Below are 19,690 nucleotides of genomic sequence, written 5' to 3' on the forward strand. Positions count from 1 at the left end.
TTGTTTTCCTCTTTTCCAATGAACAACCCAAAAAATTTCTGTTATCCTTTGGTTCATGATAATAAAAAGTAAGCTAACTCCAGCTTTTGTGATTAAGCAGACTTGGCTGGTCATGGAAATAAAAAACATGCATTATAATTTAAATTTTCACATCAAGTTATTTACTCAGATCACTCACAATTGTAACATGACAGTGCCATGGTGAATTAAAGTGGATGATCGTAGTGATGACCTTAGAGACCACATCATCTACTCACACCAAAGATCATTTTTAGCGGGATTAAGTGGGAAGTGTGCTAATATGCTTAAGATGTGTCTTCAGAAACAGAAAAAGTTAAGTGAACTCTCAGCAGTTCATTCATTCAACAAATTTCAAGCCAAAGGACCTTGAGTCAGGTGCAGTAAAATTTATTTTGACTGTTATGAAGTGGCCTGAAAATAAAACCTAGAGTTCATAAATAATTTATTTTTATATTAAGTTCATGGGAAAAGATTAGTTGATCCCAATAAATTCCTGTACGGTGTTTTACAGTGAGCACTCTGCTTTTTGCAGCTGTTTAAAAGTAATCTAGTAATAGCATGTAAACAAGTACATTTACTCAAATAGCGTACTTAAGTTCAAGTTTATTATTTATCTACTTGATGCTTCTACTTTTCCCATGAAACCATGTTAAACACAAAAAGTGAGGAGAAAAAAAGGAAAAAAACTGGGGCTGGAATCATATATATGCTTACTTCCTCATTGAGAAATTCTGGATCAGGCCCATAGATTGTACACAAAATTGGACACAGACTCCGGGTGCCTTAAACCTGCGTTCTATCTAATGACCATCAGGGGACGACTCCAGTGTTTGCAAAAATAAGTCTGATTGTGTTGAAGCCAATGTGAAAATGGCCCTTCATTCACTTTATTTATTACCTCAGTAAACATTTTCCTAATGTGTTTATGGTCTCAATCACTAGTTTCAAGTCTGAACATGATGTTCATTTTTTAAATTATGGTCCCATTTAGAGGAAAATACATGATAAAGCAGGATATGCATTATGGCGGGGCTACCGTGTGATTGACAGACTCTAGGCTACCACACACGGCAACCTGCCTGACAATCAGGATAGAGTACAGAGCAGGTCAGATCCACCCCTCACTCTACCTCAGCTCCACCTTCTCGTCCACATATGCTTTCTTCTGTTCTCAAAAAACCAAGATGGCAACGGCCAAATCGCAAACTTGAGGTTTAAATTGCAGTTCACAAACCAATGGTGACATCACGGTGGCTTGCCACTTGATCAGACCTTGTGCCCCGCCCACACCAGGTTGACAGGTGAAAGAGCAGAGAGTATCAAGATGGTTAGCAGTGGAAATATCAGAGACTGAGCTGCATGTTTGAGCCTTAGTAAGACCCAGATTCAGGAGTTTGTTGAGGACTGAGGACCTAGTTGTGCACCAAAAATCGGCCACCTGAAGACGTATCAGAACGGTAAGTATGGTTATTTGTTTATGTTGTTCGTTAGTTTGTAACTGGCAGTGGCTGACACAGTGTTAGTGGCTGTGCTATTGCAAACTCTGGCTCTCTGTCCTGACAAGGTTTCAATGACTGGTGAAAGTAAAGCCCAAAAACTGAAACCACATTTTATGTATCAGAACTTTGTTTTTTTCTTTGCCTGCTCATTCCTCCTCTCACAACCCCTCGTAACTTTTTGTTACACCAGTAACACAGGTTACACAATTTACTTTTAATACCTCACATATAGTTTGCTGATAAAACGTGTTGTTGTAATGTAGTACCTGAGTATTTTTACAATGTTGTATTGGTACTTTCACTTAAATGAAGGACCCAAGTACTTGACTGACCTTCAGTGTTCTAGCCAAGCTTCATCGCTCAGACTCCATCAGCATGATTCTGCTGTTTTTCGGATTCATCATCTCCCTTGTGGTAAAACCGCCCGTTATCACTGGAATGCAGCTAATCTTATGGCAAAGCTGATGAGGATTTTCTCCACCAGCACCACCAACACAACTCCTCCTCTTCCTCCTCCTTCTGGTCTTTCTCCTCTGTCTTCCCCCAACTACAGCCGCCTCCCTTTCTCTCTTCTTGGAAGCCTGGCTCCAAGGAGAGGTTATAGATGATGAGACTCTAAATGAGGAGGGTGCAGAGCTCCTTCTCTGCTCTGCACTTTGTCTCTGTAAGAGAAGCCAGGAAAGAGAGAGAGGGTGAAGGTGGAGGAGGTGTGTGTGTGTGTGTGTGTGGGGAGGGGGGTAGAGTGTGTGTGTGAGTGTCGTCAGCTACAGTCGTCACTGTGACTCATAGACAAAAAAGAGCTGAGAGCCCTCCCCTTCTCCTCCTGCATCCCTACCTTCTCTCCCTCAGCCTCCTCACCATCAGCCAGTCATTCTCCCTGCGCACAGCTGAGGCTTAACATCCCGAGAGTCTCCTCCTCCTCCTTCTTTCTCTCTCTCTCTCACCCATACACACACACTCGCTCACACACCTCTCAGTTACTGCTGAGCCCAGTCAACACGAGCAGCAACTCTAAAGAAAGAGGATAAAGATACACATAACAGAAAAAGAGAGAGAAGAAACCAGACTTAAGAGGATCAGGATGAGGACGAGTGTGTGCAGTGTGCTGGCAGTTCCCTGCTGGCGTCCCACACAGACTGTACGATGCTTCACATCCCCCCTGGATCTCCTCCTCCTCCTCCTCCTGCTCCTGAGCAACAGCAGCTGCAGCAGCATCGGGGCCGTCCCTTCCCCGTTCCAGCTGGCCCCAGACACCCCGGCCCCGGCAGAGCCCACCCCGACCCAGGCCACACCTCGCCCAGACCCCTGCGAAGGCCGACCCTGCCTCAACGGGGGCTTCTGCCTGGCCCTCCCCTCCACTGGCAGGCCAGAGGACACCTGGGAGTACACCTGCACATGCAGCCAGGGCTTCACGGGACGCAACTGTGAGGTATGAACACATTTAGTTTTTTATTCTATCTACCTCTATGAACACGGGATTAATACTCAGCTTGTCTGTGTGGGTGTCTCATCTTATTGCCTAGCTTTTGGAAAGCTATTCCTTTGTATGTGCATGTGTGTGTGTGTGTGTGTGTGTGTGTGTGTGAGATCAGTTTGTTCTTTAGGCTTCTTTAGACAGAAATTGCACAATGCAGAGAAAACAGGCTTCTGGTCCATGTGTTAATTACTTTATAAAGCAAAAAAATAAAGAGCATTATTTGCTTATTATTTTTATTTTGATGGGAATAGTTTCAGTTTGGTGTTTCTTCTTGTTGTGTATTGTGCATATTAGACACTCAGGGAGCCGTTATCATTATTGTCTTGTATTAAAAGTGACTTACTACTACCTGTTATCTCTCTTCTGAAACCACAGTGTTCACCTTGGATGATGTATGTGATGAACCAGCATCATGAGAGTGTTGTGATTTGCATGCGTGCCGTACAGTAGCTAGATGACGGTATGTGAGAGTGCGCTCTTGCTCTCTGCTGTTCGCGGATGTTTTTTTAATGGGAGCATGTGCTGTCGCTGAGACATGGAGACGAGTGCTGCGTTGCTGTGGCAACAGGAGGGAAGGAGTGAGAGGCTACTGGAAACTGTAGAAGCGTGTGAGTGTGTGTGTGAGAGGGAGTACATGTAGGCTATACGTTCTACATGTTTGTGTCAGGTGTGAGTTCTTGAGTATCTTGGAAATATTCTCTCTGTAAAGTCGCGCAAAGTTGCAGTAGCTCCTGTGGTATTGTCGAATGTATTTCAAAATGCAGGGAAATGGTTGATATTAAAATGGATTGGGTTGGCAGCAACTGTTAATCCATTAGAAGGTGATTCCCATCTATGCCAAATGATTTGTATTGTTGTGTTTAAGAAACAACAAGGATCATGTCTAATGGAGATTAACCCGTCCCTGAAGTTGGCCTGCTCACCTTTATTCTTCCTGCTGCATTGTTCTTACACTTGTGCCAATTCAAGGACATTTAACTGAACCAGCCCTCTTTTGTTTTAATTTATTACTTATTGATCTCCACATAAACCATTTGAGCTCTACAATAAGGAGACTGTGGCTGAGCTTCAGCAGCAATAGGCTCAATAGGTAGCCAGGCTTGTGAGTCATGCTGAGGTGAATGAGAGCATCTGCTTGCAGCAGCAGAGGATAAATGAGTCTGCTGCAGCATCAGTGAGGGAAACAGCAAGGTGACTGGATAAACTTTAGCAGGATCACCAACAGGTGGCAGCCGTACGCCCCCTCCTTTTGTTTACACGTGCACATGCATGTGGTGCATACTTGCTTGGATTATGAATGCATGTGGAAGTACAGGTGAGCATGGTGGTGCTGTGCAGTCTGAAATGAAGCTACTCAGTGGAGCGTTTAACCAGGGACCTGATCACTGTCTCCTTGGCTGTCCTGATTTCATCTCTCAGAATAGAAAGCGGCTGCAGTTACCTCTGCAGCCTGCTTCCCTGCTCTCTGCTCTACGCAAACCACAGAGGATGATGTCGTCACACAGCCTGAACTGAAGCTGGACAACACGTGCACAGGGGGAAAACTGTCAGTCATATTTTTCATTCTAAGAGGAGAAAAATAAATGACCGCTCCTTGAGCACGGAGCCCACAGTTCTCTTGTGCTGTAAAATCCTGAGACATCAACATCCACTCCAGGTTTATCCCTCTTATGCGCCAAAGCTCAGGTCTGGCACGGGCTCTGGGCCAGGCCTGAGGGGGGGATCATTGATTTTTGCCTCACATCTCTTTTGCTGGATGTTTCTTCTCCATGGAAACTGGAGCAGCAGTCAATTGAGATTTGGTAAATGACCTGATTGGCTGAGCACGATGCTGGTTTCCATCCCCTGTCCCCTGCATGCGTCACAACACAGATGGTCCAGTGAGAGAGGAGGAGGAGAGATTGAAGAAAGAGATGGAGGGAAAGAAAAAGCAGGAGGAGACATGAGTTAGGGGAAGAGAAAAGGGGGATTAAAGAGAAGAGAAAGAGGAAGAGAAAAAGGCAAAAGGAGAGCAAGTGGATGAAAACTATGAATCGTTTCTGACAGAGATAAATGTCTTGGTTTTGAAACTTAGTAAGGAAATATTGTCATGTATGAGTATCATGTACTCACCCTCTTCTCTCTCTCTTGCTGCTTTTATCTCAAATTCTTTGTCAAACCGCGTTTCACGAAGCAGGCCTAGAGCAAAAACTGAGCTGAATCTGTAAAAGTAGTAGCTTTAGGATTAAAGCTCAGTCATACCTGTTGATTTCAGGATATTTTGCAGTATTTCAAAATAATCTGGCTAAATTGCTAATCCTGCTTTGTGGCTTTCCTCCCTGTTTAATACTGCAGGAATCAAAGCAGCCTAATGCCAACCACAGCAGCAGGCACCAGGGGAAAACAAATGTACTCTCCTTGTTAAACTAGCTGAGTTTTCATATCAGCCTGCACCTTTTCTGGACGGCAGCTTGTAAGCTGTCCTGCTGGAATTCACTGCCACTGGCCTTTCTGTGAGATATTGGCTTCTCATGCTCCAGCTTATTCATTATTGAAAGGCCTGTTGTGCGCCCTGATAGATTTGGTAACTTGCTCTACAACACAATAGGGCTGTTGCAGTGCAAATCAGCCCTCTGACATAAAGCAAGTCCAGGGAGCGCTTGCTGGGTCGCTCAGCCATTCAGTTATATGAAAGCAGTGGATCATAGCAGGATTTGCAGACCGAACTTAACTTTTCAGGCCTGGCATTATGAACATAGAATGTATTTTTAATTTTACCGTTATTTGGAGAAGGGATGTGAGACTGAAGGTGATGAAAGAGGTGACATATCTGAGGTAACACAGAAGTGAGTTGGCTGTTTCTGCAACGGATAGTTCGACTGTAGTTTAATATACTCACACAGAGCATGTCAGAGCTGTGAAGGACTGAACATTTTGTGATGCTTGTTATGATGTTTTTTTTTTCTAAATCTCAGGTGAGAGTTTGGCTCACCACTGTTCTCTCTCTCAACACTTAAAACTGCTTTCTCACTCCTCCAAGTTTATCACTTTCACTGTTCTACAAGAATCTTGTTAAGTCCTCAGGCTTCTTACTGATTTTCAGACGTTTTCCTTTTTCCACTCTGTGCAGGAGCATATGAAAGGAGTAGTTTGATATTTTGGGAAACACGCTCATTCATGTTCTTGCCGAGGGTTAGTTGAGAAGATCGATCCCACTCTCATACAGTAAATATGAAGATGCAGCGAGCAGCCACTTAGCTTAGCAAAATGGGAAATAGTTGGAAACAGCTAGCCTTGCTCTATCCAAAGGTTAATCCACCCACCAGCACCTCTAAAGCTCACTAACTAAACTGTTATATCTTATTTATTTCATTCTTACAAACACTGATTTTGAAAACAACAAGTTACAGTTTGACAAGGGGTTATATGTGGGGTTGTTTCTTTGCCAGGAGCAGTGGCAAAGTCTCTGCTGGTTGTCTGCTAATCTCACTGAGATTAAATTTAACACACAAGATATCATTTGTTTATTTAATGAGCTTTAGAGGCGCTGCTACACAGACTGTGTTACCTTTGGACAGAGCCAGGCTAGCTGTTTCCAGTCTTTATGCTATGCTAAGCTAACCAGCTGCTGGCTGTAGCTGCATATTTACTGTACACACGAGAGTGGTATCAATTTTCTCATCTAACTCCAGCTGAAATGAGTTAAATGATCTCACACTTGGCAGATTTTTTATTTTCATGAGACTCAGTAGCAGAGTAAAGATGTTAATTAGATGTGAAGATGAGAACATAGCAATAAGCTTGCTATTTACACCCCAGGTCCTTTCACCTGCAAGCCTGCCAGTTTAAAGACGTGTCAGGCTGAATCATTTGGTAATGATAGAGGGTTTTTTTAAAAAATCTCTTCTTGACAGAACTCAGTGAAAGTAAACAAAGCCTGAAGCTGTTTCATCTTAATTGTGAGGAAGGGCTGTGTGTGTGTGTGTGTGTGTGTGTGTGTGTGTGTGTGTGTGGTCAGCTCTTGTCTCCCAGGGCCATTCACTCTGCTGCTACAGATTCAGCCTGAGCTGCATCCAATTAAGCAGAGCTCAAAGCTCATCACCATCCTTTGGTCTCTTTGATACCCTGGCTTGTTAGTCAGAGGGAAGATAGAAGCCAAAAGTAAGGAGTGTGTGTGTGTGTGTGTGTGTGTGTGTGTGTGGGTTATATACATATATATCCATGTGTGTATATCCTTGGACTGTCTTGTCCTCTTGCTGAAGTCCCATCAGGCCAATGAGGAGGCCTACAGAGGTGGGGATAAGATCCTGTACAACCAGGCCAGAAATACACTGACCATGGAGATCAGAGTAGCAAGAGGAGGCTACACTGAAAAGCTGGAAAACAGGTTCTGTGTCAGTGTGGAGAGACGTGCAGCACATCACCAGCCACAGGAAAGCATCCTCCTGCACTGAGGAGCACCAGCAGCTGGCTGATGACCTGAATGGATTTTATGGTTCCATTTGAACTGGGAAGTGGGAATTTCCCCTGTCAGAAATTCAAACTGGAACGCCCCCTGAAGACAAATTTTGACTCAGAAAGTCAGAACAACCTCACCAATCCCAACTTCAAAATCCAAGATGGCTGATAGCTATAGTAATATACTGTTTACTAGCACTTCTGCCTTGTGTGTGTCTCATTAATGCAGACATACACAAAGTACTGTCCAACTTCTATGCGTGGACGTGTTGCAATGATATTAGTTTGCAGAGAATACCGGGTCATGACTTGTTATCAACTAGTATTGAGAACTATAACTACAACAAGCAAGCAACATCAATAACAAGCTCCCGGCTTGTTGTACTGGAATATGGTCAACTCGGGTGTGATTCCCAGCCCTGATTTCTAATTTCCGAGGTAAATGAAACACAGCTTTACTGTAGGTTTGATAAACCCACGTGCACCTCCTGCAGTCACCTCACCCATCCCCACTGACTCCCCACCTGTACTGAGGATCTGTGAAGAGGATGTTTTGCAGCTCTTTAAGAGACGTAAAATCTCATACAGATCTCTAGAGCTCTGTGAACTTCAACTTATGCCAAAAAATATCCTCTCTAGACTTACCCAGCTCACTGTGCCCACCTCCGCCTGTCAGTGCATCGCCACCTTCCTGACAGACAGGAAGCAGCAGGTGAGGCTGGAGATAATCACATTCAGCTCCCGGACAATCACCGCTGGTGCTCCACAGGGATATGTGTGGTCACCACTGCTTTTCTCACTCCACACCAATGATTGCACCTCAGCTGTCTTTTAAAATTTGCAGACCAGTGACCTCAACAGAGATGTGGACGAGCCCTCAAATATTCATATGAACTAGCTTATGCAGCACCAGTAGCTTTGTTGGACATTGTTATTAGTACTGTGTGTAAGTACACTGAGAACCACCGGAAACAGGAGTCGAATTCCTTGTATGCACAAACATACGTTAAACCTTTAAAGCTGATTCTGATGAATAAAGAGGCATTTCAATGTTTTTTTTCTTATCACTACTACTCATTGTTGAACTCAAAATATCTCAATGTACTGATACTGAAGTCACAAGGTTAAGGTAAAGGACCATATAAAGCCAATTACTGCAATTACACCCCACAACATACATTTGTTTTTGACTATGTACCATTAGTAAGGCTAAACCTGCAACAGTAAACCATTTGTTTAAGGGTGTGGGGTCATTAAAATCACAGAAAGCAGTTCATCAGCTCTTAAGCATGATGCAGATGTGTCTTTTAGATTAAGATATCTTGCATGCAAGGTTTACATTTTGGCCTGAGGGTGGCACAAGAGGAAGCTCGTCAAGTGTCCAAAGTAGAAAGAGTTCAACCTTGTAAAAGCTCTTAATGGCATTTCACAGTCAATTTGGAAAACAGATGGTAAACTGCTGCAAACTGTTGCATCGTTTGCAAAGGGAAACATGCACCCCCATGTAATTAGTTACAGAAGGTTTGATGAAAGCAATGGATGTTACTTTGGTAACAGGCTGCTTATAACCCTGCCGATACCTTTGATAGAGTAGCTACCTATCAGCAAAAGACTCCTTTGAGCTTTTATCACTGAGCTATCTATTCATGTTGATGTCCTTAGATGTTACGTGGGCGAGCTGTGCTGCTTTCATTAAACAGGAGGGCTCGTGGCCAATCACTTCGGTCATTTCCATATCACACATCACCTGGCCTTTTGATCAGTGGGAAGTGCACGAGAAGGTGGTGGTGAGATGGGTTAGTGAGCCCTGATACATATGGATGATACAGTCTGCAGTAGCAATGAGGAGTTTAACACCAAGCACTTCTGTTCTTCATATTGATCGCTACAGTCACATGTGGGTTCACAAAAATTCATATATTTGATTTAGTATCCTTTGTGTATTTGACCAGGTTAGGTTGTTCAGTAGTGCACCGTACATATAGACAGCTAAAGCAGTGTCTGTATGTATTAAAATGTAAATTAATGTATTAAATTGATTTCATTGCAAACATTAATAGTACCCAGACAGATGGAAACTATGGACTGTGAACTGTAAAGACTGTCCAATACTTTAATTGTAATACCTCAAAAACAAATTACTTTGTGTTTGGTGCTAATTAGCAAATATTAACATGCTATCATGCTATGCTAAGATAGTGAACATAGTGAACATTAAAGCTGCTAAACATCATGATGTAAGCGTTGTCACTATGTTAGCACTTCTTAGCTGTAGCTCCTACTCCTCAATATGTTTCAGGTCAGACAGAAGTTATAAAATGAAAATGTTATGCGTAATGTCAAACTGTAAGCTGCTAAAGGCAACTGAAAAACCATTCACAGAAAAGCACAGACCACTTCACAAACCACTTCACCAGCAACAATTTCAAGATAATCAAATTTGTTTGAGTGATCGTCTTTCATCTTTTCTCTGCTTCTTTCTTGTTTTTTTTTTTTTTTTATCCTTGTTTCCTTAAATACAGTCTAATGAGTCACAACATTTTTTAAGCACTCCTGACTGCTCACATATCTGCAGCACACATTTCTTTTTTTATCGCCACCACTCATCATGAACAGAGCTCTTATCTCCGTGTCATTGGCTCTTTAATTTTCCCTGTGTCTGGCAGCGAAACTTCCCTCCCTGTCCTGGATAGAGAAAAAAGTCATTACATCTCTCCCAGTGGTTTAGTGTAGGTATTTTTTTTATTGCTTTTTGTCTGCCCTTGTTGCTATTTTTATCTTTAATGGAGCAGCGAGTCGTGTCACCATCCACTGTATAATGTAAAAAAAAAGGGCAGATGAGCTCTTACTCAGCAGTAATTCACTCCTTCTAATAACCCTCTGACTCTTCACTGACACCATCATTGTACTGTCACTTCTAATGATTAGTTGTCGTTCCGGTCAAATTAATGATGGTATTGACAGGAGGGAGGTGTGTGTGTTTGTTTGTTTGTTACGTAAATTGTGACGTGTATTTGTTTTTGGCTGGACTGCAACAGTGGGGCCTGCCCTATAGATGTGAATGTATGTTGCCGACATTGTACCGTTGGTCGGCCGGCCGAGCATTGGAGTTTCCTTATTGGCCGTCGCTCTTGCAAAATGGTTTGGCGTGAACAGACTCTATTACGTCATAAGGGAATGTTTACAGGCAATGTTGAAAACTTTGGCAGCTTTGTCACGAGACTCCCACCTTTTTAGACCCTTTCAGACTTGTTGGACAAAGTTTAGCTACTTACCATAGAAGAGAGTCAACAGTATTACCCCACAAGCATGAGGTCTGGCTTTCCCTCTACAGACACACCTTTCTATGCTGGCCGCACAGCATGAATTAGCTTCTCACTTTCTCTCTGAGTGATCATTTTACAAGTAAATATAGCCAAAATCATAGCACAGTCTTTGTTTGTAACTTATGTGTGTGATGATTTTGTCAGACGACGTTTTGGTTATAAAATCAGGGTTTTATTTTGGAAATGGCTTGGAAGTAAACATGTAGTCATAATGGGCCATGTTTCAGTCACAATTTCATACTTGTTCCATTGTCTGTCAACAGGAAAAGAAAAACCTGCAAATTCGAAGATTTAATGGAAATTCAGCGATATTAAAATCAGCATCTCTGTGAAACAGTTAGCTGGTTAGCTGGTTTAGTCAAAGCAAGACACAAAGTCACATTCTCTTTTATTGAAATGAATGATAATAATAATATGAACTTCTCTTAATACATCCGTGACCTCCTCTTTAGACTTGAACATGGATGTCTCACAAATAAATGAGCAATTAAAGCGCCAGTCTGGTGTTTAGTTCTGTTCCCGCTTTGGATCACGGTTGGGTATTACAGAGATAACTGGTTAGGGTTAGGGTTCGAGGAAAGAGGAAGTACAAATTGATGGAGAAACAGATTTTGACACGCAGACTCTGTCCTGCACAAGGTTGTTTTAGTGTGTAGATGAGTACTGACGGCTGAGTTAGAGTGTGTATCATCCTCTGCTTTGGTGCCCTTCTTTCTCGACTCTTGCTGTCTCCTCTTCAGACGCACAGAACTTGTCATTTAAGTTGATCTGACAATATTTTATTTAATGAAGCCAACTGGGAGACAAGCCAGCATGCTGTGCGGTGTGTGTGTGTGTGTGTGTGTGTGTGTGTGTGTGTGTGTGAGTGTGTGTGTGTGTGTGTGTGTGTGTGCGCAGTACTGGTGAGCACTGTGAACGTCTTTTTCTTAGCTGCAGACAATAAATGCCAGCTTAATCCAAAAAAATCCCTTCAGCACCAGCAGAGCACCTCCGACAGGGAAAGGAGCGGGGCGCAGTCGCCAGCCTCTGGCGTTAGACACAGAGATTAGCTCGTATTAACAGCTGGGCCTGTCTGCCACTTGATAGGAGAGACGCTGTGGAAAATTTGGCTGTCTGTTGGGGATTGTGCTGGAAATTTATTCATCAAAAAGTAAATACACAGCCTGAAATAATGAAAAAGTTCACCTAAAATTGGGTTTTGTTAAAAGAGTTTTTGATCCTAGTGGGAGGAGAGCAGTAACATCAAACTCAAAATGCTGAAATAAAATGAAATTATTAGAAAACACTGGTATTAATTACTTGTTTTTGATGAACGTAAAATACACTGTTTACTTGCATGATATTGCATTTCTACTTAAAGTGTTGCAACAGCTTTGCAGTACTCCTAAATTCTCTCAAATTGTCAAAATAGTCTTTACTAAAGGTACAGTATATAACATATGTAATTTGTTATGTAATATAACTCAAACACTAAAACCGAAGGTTTCTCAAATGTTCCCCATGTTGTAAAAGGAGACTTTATGGTTTAAATTATATAATATGAACCCTGCTGGTCTGTCAGTTTGTGTAGAAATTGGTCTTTTCAATCTTATATTCAGTGCTGGGGAACCAGTAGGCAGTGATGGGTGTTACACTTGAGTCTGAGTTGTGGAGGGGCAGAGTCGAGCTCTCTGCTGGGAAGAATTGATCCTGGGGCTTCATCTCTTGCTGATTCATCTGCCCCCAACTGCTTCGCTCTGATCACACCAAACCTCACTGATCACCAGTCAATTGTTGCTTATCAGTGGGAGTGTTACATGATTATGAGATTGCCCTCTTTTGGCTTTTGAGTATATGTTCGCAGCATTTCATAAAGCAATTAAACTTTTCCAAAATAAGCTGTATGTTTTGGTGTTTTTTTTTTAAATATTATACTCAAAAAGATTGAATGGAAGTGGACTGAATGATCACAGATCTAACCAGGTATACTGAGCCTGTTTTAATGCACACTATGCCTTAAACAGCTTTTAACAACACCAAGTTTCTAACTTAGAATAAAGAAGTAAGGAATACCTTGTAAAGCAGATGCAGAGGGATTTTTCAAGACATTAATATACAACCACACATTCAACAATAAAAGAAGAAGTGGATGCAGAGAAAGCGCATGCCTTTGCCGAACCTGCACAATCATATAGAATGTATTATCTTAATAACAGAAAATATTTGACTCTGCACGTGGATCTGCATCAAAATACACAAAGTGACAGTTAAGGGATAAATGTACCCTTTTCTATTCAAGTTCAGTAGTTCATGAGAAAATAACAAAAATAGATTAATATCAATATCCTCTAAGAAATCCTGCATCTGCCAAAAACTGACCACCTCTTCCTTGGCTTGTGATCAAGCTTTCCACAAGGTTTTACTGAGTTCTGTTCACAGGTTAGATCAAAACCAACAATGGTTTGATTCCATCAATAAATACTGTTTTTGGAGCCAAAGTATGAGTATCCGTATGTTATTCCTTCTGAGCCATAGAGCCCCATTGTTGTCTAAAGACCACTAAAAACTCACGAGCCCACACCATTGCACTGGGTGCCGATGATGTTCTTTTATTACCGTGAACATGGAGATTGTAGTTTATTTTGACTAAATCCCACATAAACCATCCTGTTGCCAGAAATATTCACAAGAGCACCGAGTGTGTATTAATCCACGGCTGAGAATAGTTCCCAACAAACAGTTAGTTCACAAAAAATGCTGGGAAAGTCTACAGTACCCAGCTGTTTTAGGGAACTATTTAACTTTTTTTTTTTTTTTAAGAAACTGTATATCAGTGACCTGTATTTAAAGATTTACATCTTCAGTAGGAACCAAATGCGTTAGGTTGGCAACACATCTTGTTTGCGCTGAACCATTTTCAAAGAGCAATGACCAATGACCAACACTAGGCCGGCCAACCAATGGTGTAACCTTATCACTCAGTCACTCAGTCAGTCAGTTTGGCCCCACAACTGCAGTCCAGCCAAAAATATAAACACCAGAAAGTATTCTTTTACAAAGTTTGCCAAACCTGACTATTCAGAAAAAAATCCACTATCATATTTGATATTGTCGGCTCAGATCATCCTTCCTGTCATCCCTTCCTCTGTCACTGTTTGAACATGTTCTGAAGGCAGTGTTGCAAATCAGTCAGATGATCCGGAGCTCCTCGAACAGAATAAAAAGCTGCGTCTTCACTGTTGTGGTTGCTAAGAACATTTTCTTCTTCTTCGGGGACAAAGCCTGTGGGAGGAGAGCGATGATGCATGTCCACTGTCACCTCCTACTGTGAGGCCCAGTTTTCATTGCAATGCCCCCATTCCTCTTGTAGGGTCACCATGGCAACAGAGCAATGACGAGGGGAGCCAAAAGATCAACAGGTGGAGAGCATATATCATCAAGCAGAAAATGTCAGAGCTACTTCCTGTGCTCATTGAGGGGTTTTTTTTTTATTCAGAAAGGGAACAGAACAAATCAAACAAAGAATGACATGTTGTGTTGCTCTTTTGTATAGTCCTTTTTTTTCTGTTTTTCTGAATTATTTCTGTGCACAATAGCCTCCCTGCTGTTACCCAACTTCCTGAGAGGCAGGTAAAATGAGTGGTGATAATTTACATCAGATTTTTTAGTGATAATGGGAACAGGATGTTACACTTTCAGCTTTTCAGTGACTAATTCCCTGTGGAAGCGGAACCAGCTCCAGACCCATTTTTAGCCTGACATGAAGCAAAGGGGGATTTTCACTATTTTAACATCTGCTACATACCAATTTAAAACAATACAATGTGACCTGAAAATCATGCACTTAGTTTTCAAAAGTGACAAAAGCCTCAAGCCACTTCATGTCTTTTATCCAGTTCCAGGAACTGTTTGGCTTTTATGCCAACACACGTTTAATCATGTTAGCAGTAGGTGTCACCTTTTTTTAAGAGAGGAGATATCTTGTTTTGCAAAGAACCTTCTGTGTATGTAGGTCAGAGTGAAGAGCAAGCTCGTAGATCAGAGCACCGAATGACATCCATCTCTACCAGCTGAGGCCTGAGAGAGAGACAGAGGGTCTCATGCTGCATTGTAGAGTTTTTCTCCTGTAGAAAGACATTTATTTGTGCTATTACTCACCCTTCAGATACACAAACCACACACTAAAAAACCTGTTACACTACATTTCCTGTAACCTATAATAACTGTTGTTCTTTTTCCTCAGCAAGTGGTATCACAGTGGGTAGTGACTTGTTATGCAGAAAGCAATGGTGAGACAGAATATCACACAGAGAAGGAGTCAGAAGGAGGGCTTCCATCCAAATCATTGTCTTTTGTGTTGACCTGCTGCTGCCCGAGTGCTGTTATTGCTATACTGTCCTTGACACAAATATATGAGTTACGAACAGTATGCACACATACAGTCAGTCGACTGTCAGACTGTAACTGTGAAAGAAAGACATAATCCTACTCATGTTTCATACTCTCCTGTGGGTGATCAACCATTGCCACGACCATGACTCGGGCTAATATACATATACAATATACATGGATGGTAATTTATGGTATACCAATCTTTCCTTACTTTCATGCTGAAACCTAAAGCTACTATTTCTCGTGAAGGCTTTTGCTGGTGACTGATGTTGGTATTAAAAGGATTTAACTATTCCTCATGAGATAATTTCAGCAATTATGTCTCTCAAAAGCCCATAAACTGCCTGCAAACTACATGGTTTGATTGTGAGAGATCCTTTTGAGGACAGTTAGGGCTGAAATTGAGTTTGGTGTTAGGGCTGTTGCAAACAAATCCCAGTGTACTGACTGTGACAGGAGATGTGTTTGTTGCTGTTTATGAGCCAGGAGACATGGTTGGAAAACTTTGTCCCAAGTACCTGTGACATACTTAATGTGTGCAGCATGCCCTGTATGTTAACTGCTATAGTGTGCTGTTTTTGCAATAAGTATAGAATACATTGATATACTGGGCTGTTCTGTTCTAACAGGAAATAAATAATAAAATATGTGCTGTGACTTTTGAATGTGACAATGAAACGTCACAAAAATAAATAAATGTCTTGACAAAGATTTAATGCTTTTTTGGTTGTTAGTTTTGTCAGATGTCCTCAAGCAACCATTAACGATCTGTTTTAATGTTTTGCAGCTGTGCTATAGTGATTTAAATCCTATTTAAAGGACAGTGACTAGTGTCTATTGATCAGAAATCACACATCTGGGCATACAAAAATGATGTGGAGTTCCCCAAGGCTCCATTCTCGGGCCTCTTCTGTTCACTGACTCAGGTTATAGAAGACAACTATGTATCATACCATAGATACACTGACAACACACAGGTTTATTTAACATTACCAACAGGTGACTATGCAAGTAAGTGACTTGAACAAATCAGTGTTTGGATGTGGCACAATTTTCCTCAATTACACAAAGATGAAACTGAAACAATGTTTTTGGTTAAGTTATGCTTCTACTTATATTCTTATCTATAACGCCTTGGTTACAATGACTACAGAGGAAAAAGATGGCTCCATCATAATAGAAGCTGAAGCTGAAGTGAACCACTGTATCACACTGTGAGGTCTTTATGGCTTGTACTTCTTGGAGTGTTAGAGAGGCCCACAAAATAGGACCCGTGTCTCAACATAGGTCATAACACATTTCTAATCTGTTGCTCTGTTATGAATCTTCCAGACCTCAGGATTGTCTCACACAGGTCTGATTGCCGTCCCCAGAATCTGAGAAGCAGCAGTCAGTTCTTACGCATCACATAGCCAGAACAAACACCCAGAGATTTTAACGTCTGCTCCAACTCTCAGCTCTTTTAAATCAGGGATTAAGGTTTATCTCTTCTCCACTGCCTTTTATTAAATGAAATATGGGACAATTTACTCATATCTTGTAATCCTGTAACTGTACCGTAATTTGTATTATCCCATTTAATCTGTCTTTCTATTTTAGCTTGTTTTTAATCTTCTTTTAAATCCTGTTTGAAAGTCTTTTTGTGTGAGTGTCCATAGTCTTAGCTGCCAATTGTCCTAGTGGCACATGATGCATACTTTTTTTTTTTTTACAACAAGAAAACTTTGAGCTTATAGATCACTAGTCCAAAGTCAAATTTTATGATTCAATTAGCTCATGTATATGTTTAAATTATGAACTACAACGAATAAGAAAAGTCGACAGCCAACAAGAGCAGCTGTAAGTCTTTGTAAGCGGCTCTTGGTGACTGCAAATTACTAATTTTTCATGTTGAATGTTGTGGATGTTGTGTGTGAAGCAAGCTAAGAATTAGAGGATGAATAGTTGTAAAACAGATGAAATTTCTCGCTCTGCGCAAAAACTGTAACTCAAGTCTGTTTGAGTTGTGACAGCAAAAATACTGTAGTCCTAGCTCTGACACATTGCTGCTATTAAAGTCAGAGCTAATCAAGACTAACGGTAATGTTGTGAAGTGTTCTCCTCACGAGAGAAATTATCTGTCAATCAGACAGACTAGCTGTCACTGTAATGTGAAAGAGCTGCACATAGGAGATGTAATACCAGACCAAAAAAAAACATCTATCTGTTAGTGCATCTGCTGCAAAAGCAGCTTCTGACAAATTCACAAAGAGTCTGAGAGCTCCTGATCCATTTTAGTACCTGTCTGGCAGAATGAGAAGACTGACATTTGTGTCCCAGCCCTCGAGAAGAGACGCCCAAGTCCCCTGCAGCCCCAGCTCCACTTGGATAGGTATAAATAGAGCCTTGCAGTGCCTCCTCTCTTAAATCATTCTCCTCTCACTTAGTATTCTCCTTACTCCTCTCCTCCTCCTCTTCCTCTTGATTTCATTTCTTGCATCACTCCCCCTCTATCTGTCTGTCTGTTTTGGCATTTGGCAGAGTTGAGAGGTAATTGTCTTTTGAGTGATGATGTCGGGCAATCATGGCAGGTTATTTAATTCATTCATTTGTTTGATGAAAGCACAGGGACCCCTGTGGTGCAAAGTGAGTGACCTCCGGCCATTTATGGGCGTTTGAGTGACAGATTTTTATTTTTGAAATATATGAAACTTAAAATATGACAACAAAAAGTAAATGTAAAAACAGAAGAGCAGAATAGACAAAGTTTGATTTTGAAAGTAACAAACAAACAAAAACGTATGTTGTGATGCAAAATATATCATTTGAACAGCAAATTAAGAGCTTAAAGGGATATTTCATCTCATTAGCATGCTTTCCCCTCACCATCTTCCCTCTGCTCCTCTATTTACATCTCTTTATGCACCAAGGCACGATTGAAATTTATCAAGGTGCTCGGCCATGTTTATGTGGGTCTCATGGATCCAAATTTTGAAAGAGGAGTTCCTCTTTGAAGCCACTGGGCCAGGAAGTGATGGGAAAGTTAGAGAGAGAGGGAGGGATGGCAGATGCTTTGATGTGCAGAAATAGATAACATTAAAGGCTTGCTGACAAAAACGCACTTTCTGGCCACAACACAAGCATCGTCCTGTGTTACTGGATGGTACAACCACTTGGATGAATATGGAGCAGATGGCTGCAGATTTTCTTTATCCCAGAATGATTTGGGAAATGATTTTGGAAAATGTAGGCCTACTATGTGTACTGAGAGCCAGTACTTCAAAGAGCAGTTTTTTTTGTTTGTTTTGTGTATTTTTTCCAATTTCAATGGTGATTATGAACATGTATTGTGTCTTTCCATGTTTTCTGTTGTAGTAGTAGTGTAGTGTGTACATTAAGATGCTTCACATGGCTCTTCACTGGCTTAGTCTAATAATGTGGACAGCAGTGGCTTGAATATGAGAAACTTTTACTGGAAAATCTGTTTTGGGGATTGAAATTCTTCCTCTAGAAGCAGTTAATGTTTGCATTAAGTTACCTTGAGCAGAGCTGTTTAGTGGTATCATTAGACAGGTGTTAGGAGAGAGTGAGTGAATGAATGTAATCAATCTTCCTCCTGCTTCACTCCCCCAAGGCTGTTGTGTGAATAATAATGTATGTTTATGAGTCTGTTTTCAGTGAAAAGGATCTGAAAACACAGACAGTAGAAAAAGTTACCAAGAAGCTGTTGTACATTGTGGAGTATTTAACAGACTTGAAGGCAGATTTTCCTCAGGAGTTGATGGAGACAGTGCTAAAAGAGAGTGAATGTTACACTTACATTTATCAGGTGCCTCTAAATGAATGTAAATGTTGCTAATGTGTAAATAAGCAACTGTTTCCTAACAAGTTTGGCAAATCAACTTAAAGGTAAAAAGTTGATGCAACTTTAAAGTTGCCTTCATTGGTTTTTTTTTGGCCAGTGGAAGAAGCTAAAAACGCAGCTTTGACATATTATCACTTAATAAGGTGGTATGATGGCCGATTAAGCAAACACTTGCCACATCCAGCAGACACAGAGAAACTATTCATTTGGAGCTGTGTTGCAAAACTGTGGGCTAGAAAGCCCAAAATAATGAGCTAAAAGATGAAAAAAATGCTTCATAGAGCTGATGGGAACTGCAGTCAGGGGATAATAATTGGTGGGTTTGTCACTAGGAATGACCACTTTCATATGCAAGTAGTCATGAAATCCATTGTTAATATGAAAACATTTGATTAGTGCAGCTGTGACTTTAGCTTTGACTTCCAGACACATTCTCTCATACAGTGGTTCATGGTGTCAGTGAGATCACCACCTCACCCTGTCTTGCCTCTGTCTGAGACTTGTCAATCATCCCGCATATAGCAGGACTGGCAGCTGATACTCTTCACTCCACTTTCAGTTTATACCCAAAATGGCTTACAAGCTTGGACGTGTTCAAAAAAATGTTGAAACAAGTTGGTGAAGAGTTCATCCTCTGGAGACCACACATTGTACAATTGAAGATATTGAGTAGAAAATTACTTTCTTTCATTAATTAAGAGAGGAAAAGATACCA

At 41.2% G+C, this 19,690-nt stretch overlaps 1 protein-coding gene across 1 annotated transcript in view; it reads left to right on the top strand.

Moving 5' to 3' along the window:
• Window positions 1-2,388: 2,388 nt before the first annotated feature.
• The window catches only part of dner (delta/notch-like EGF repeat containing), a 50,727-nt gene continuing 33,425 nt past the window's right edge, over window positions 2,389-19,690 (top strand). The window contains exon 1 of the mRNA XM_071496780.1: window positions 2,389-2,949. Within this exon, the coding sequence (XP_071352881.1) occupies window positions 2,602-2,949 (348 nt within the window). The 5' untranslated portion in view covers window positions 2,389-2,601. The remainder of the gene's footprint in view (window positions 2,950-19,690) is intronic.

The sequence above is a fragment of the Trachinotus anak genome, unplaced genomic scaffold, assembly GCF_046630095.1.
Source record: "Trachinotus anak isolate AG129_WGS33_773 ecotype Australia unplaced genomic scaffold, CSIRO_AGI_Tana_v1 ptg000014l, whole genome shotgun sequence".
NCBI classification, from domain to species: Eukaryota; Metazoa; Chordata; class Actinopteri; order Carangiformes; family Carangidae; genus Trachinotus; species Trachinotus anak.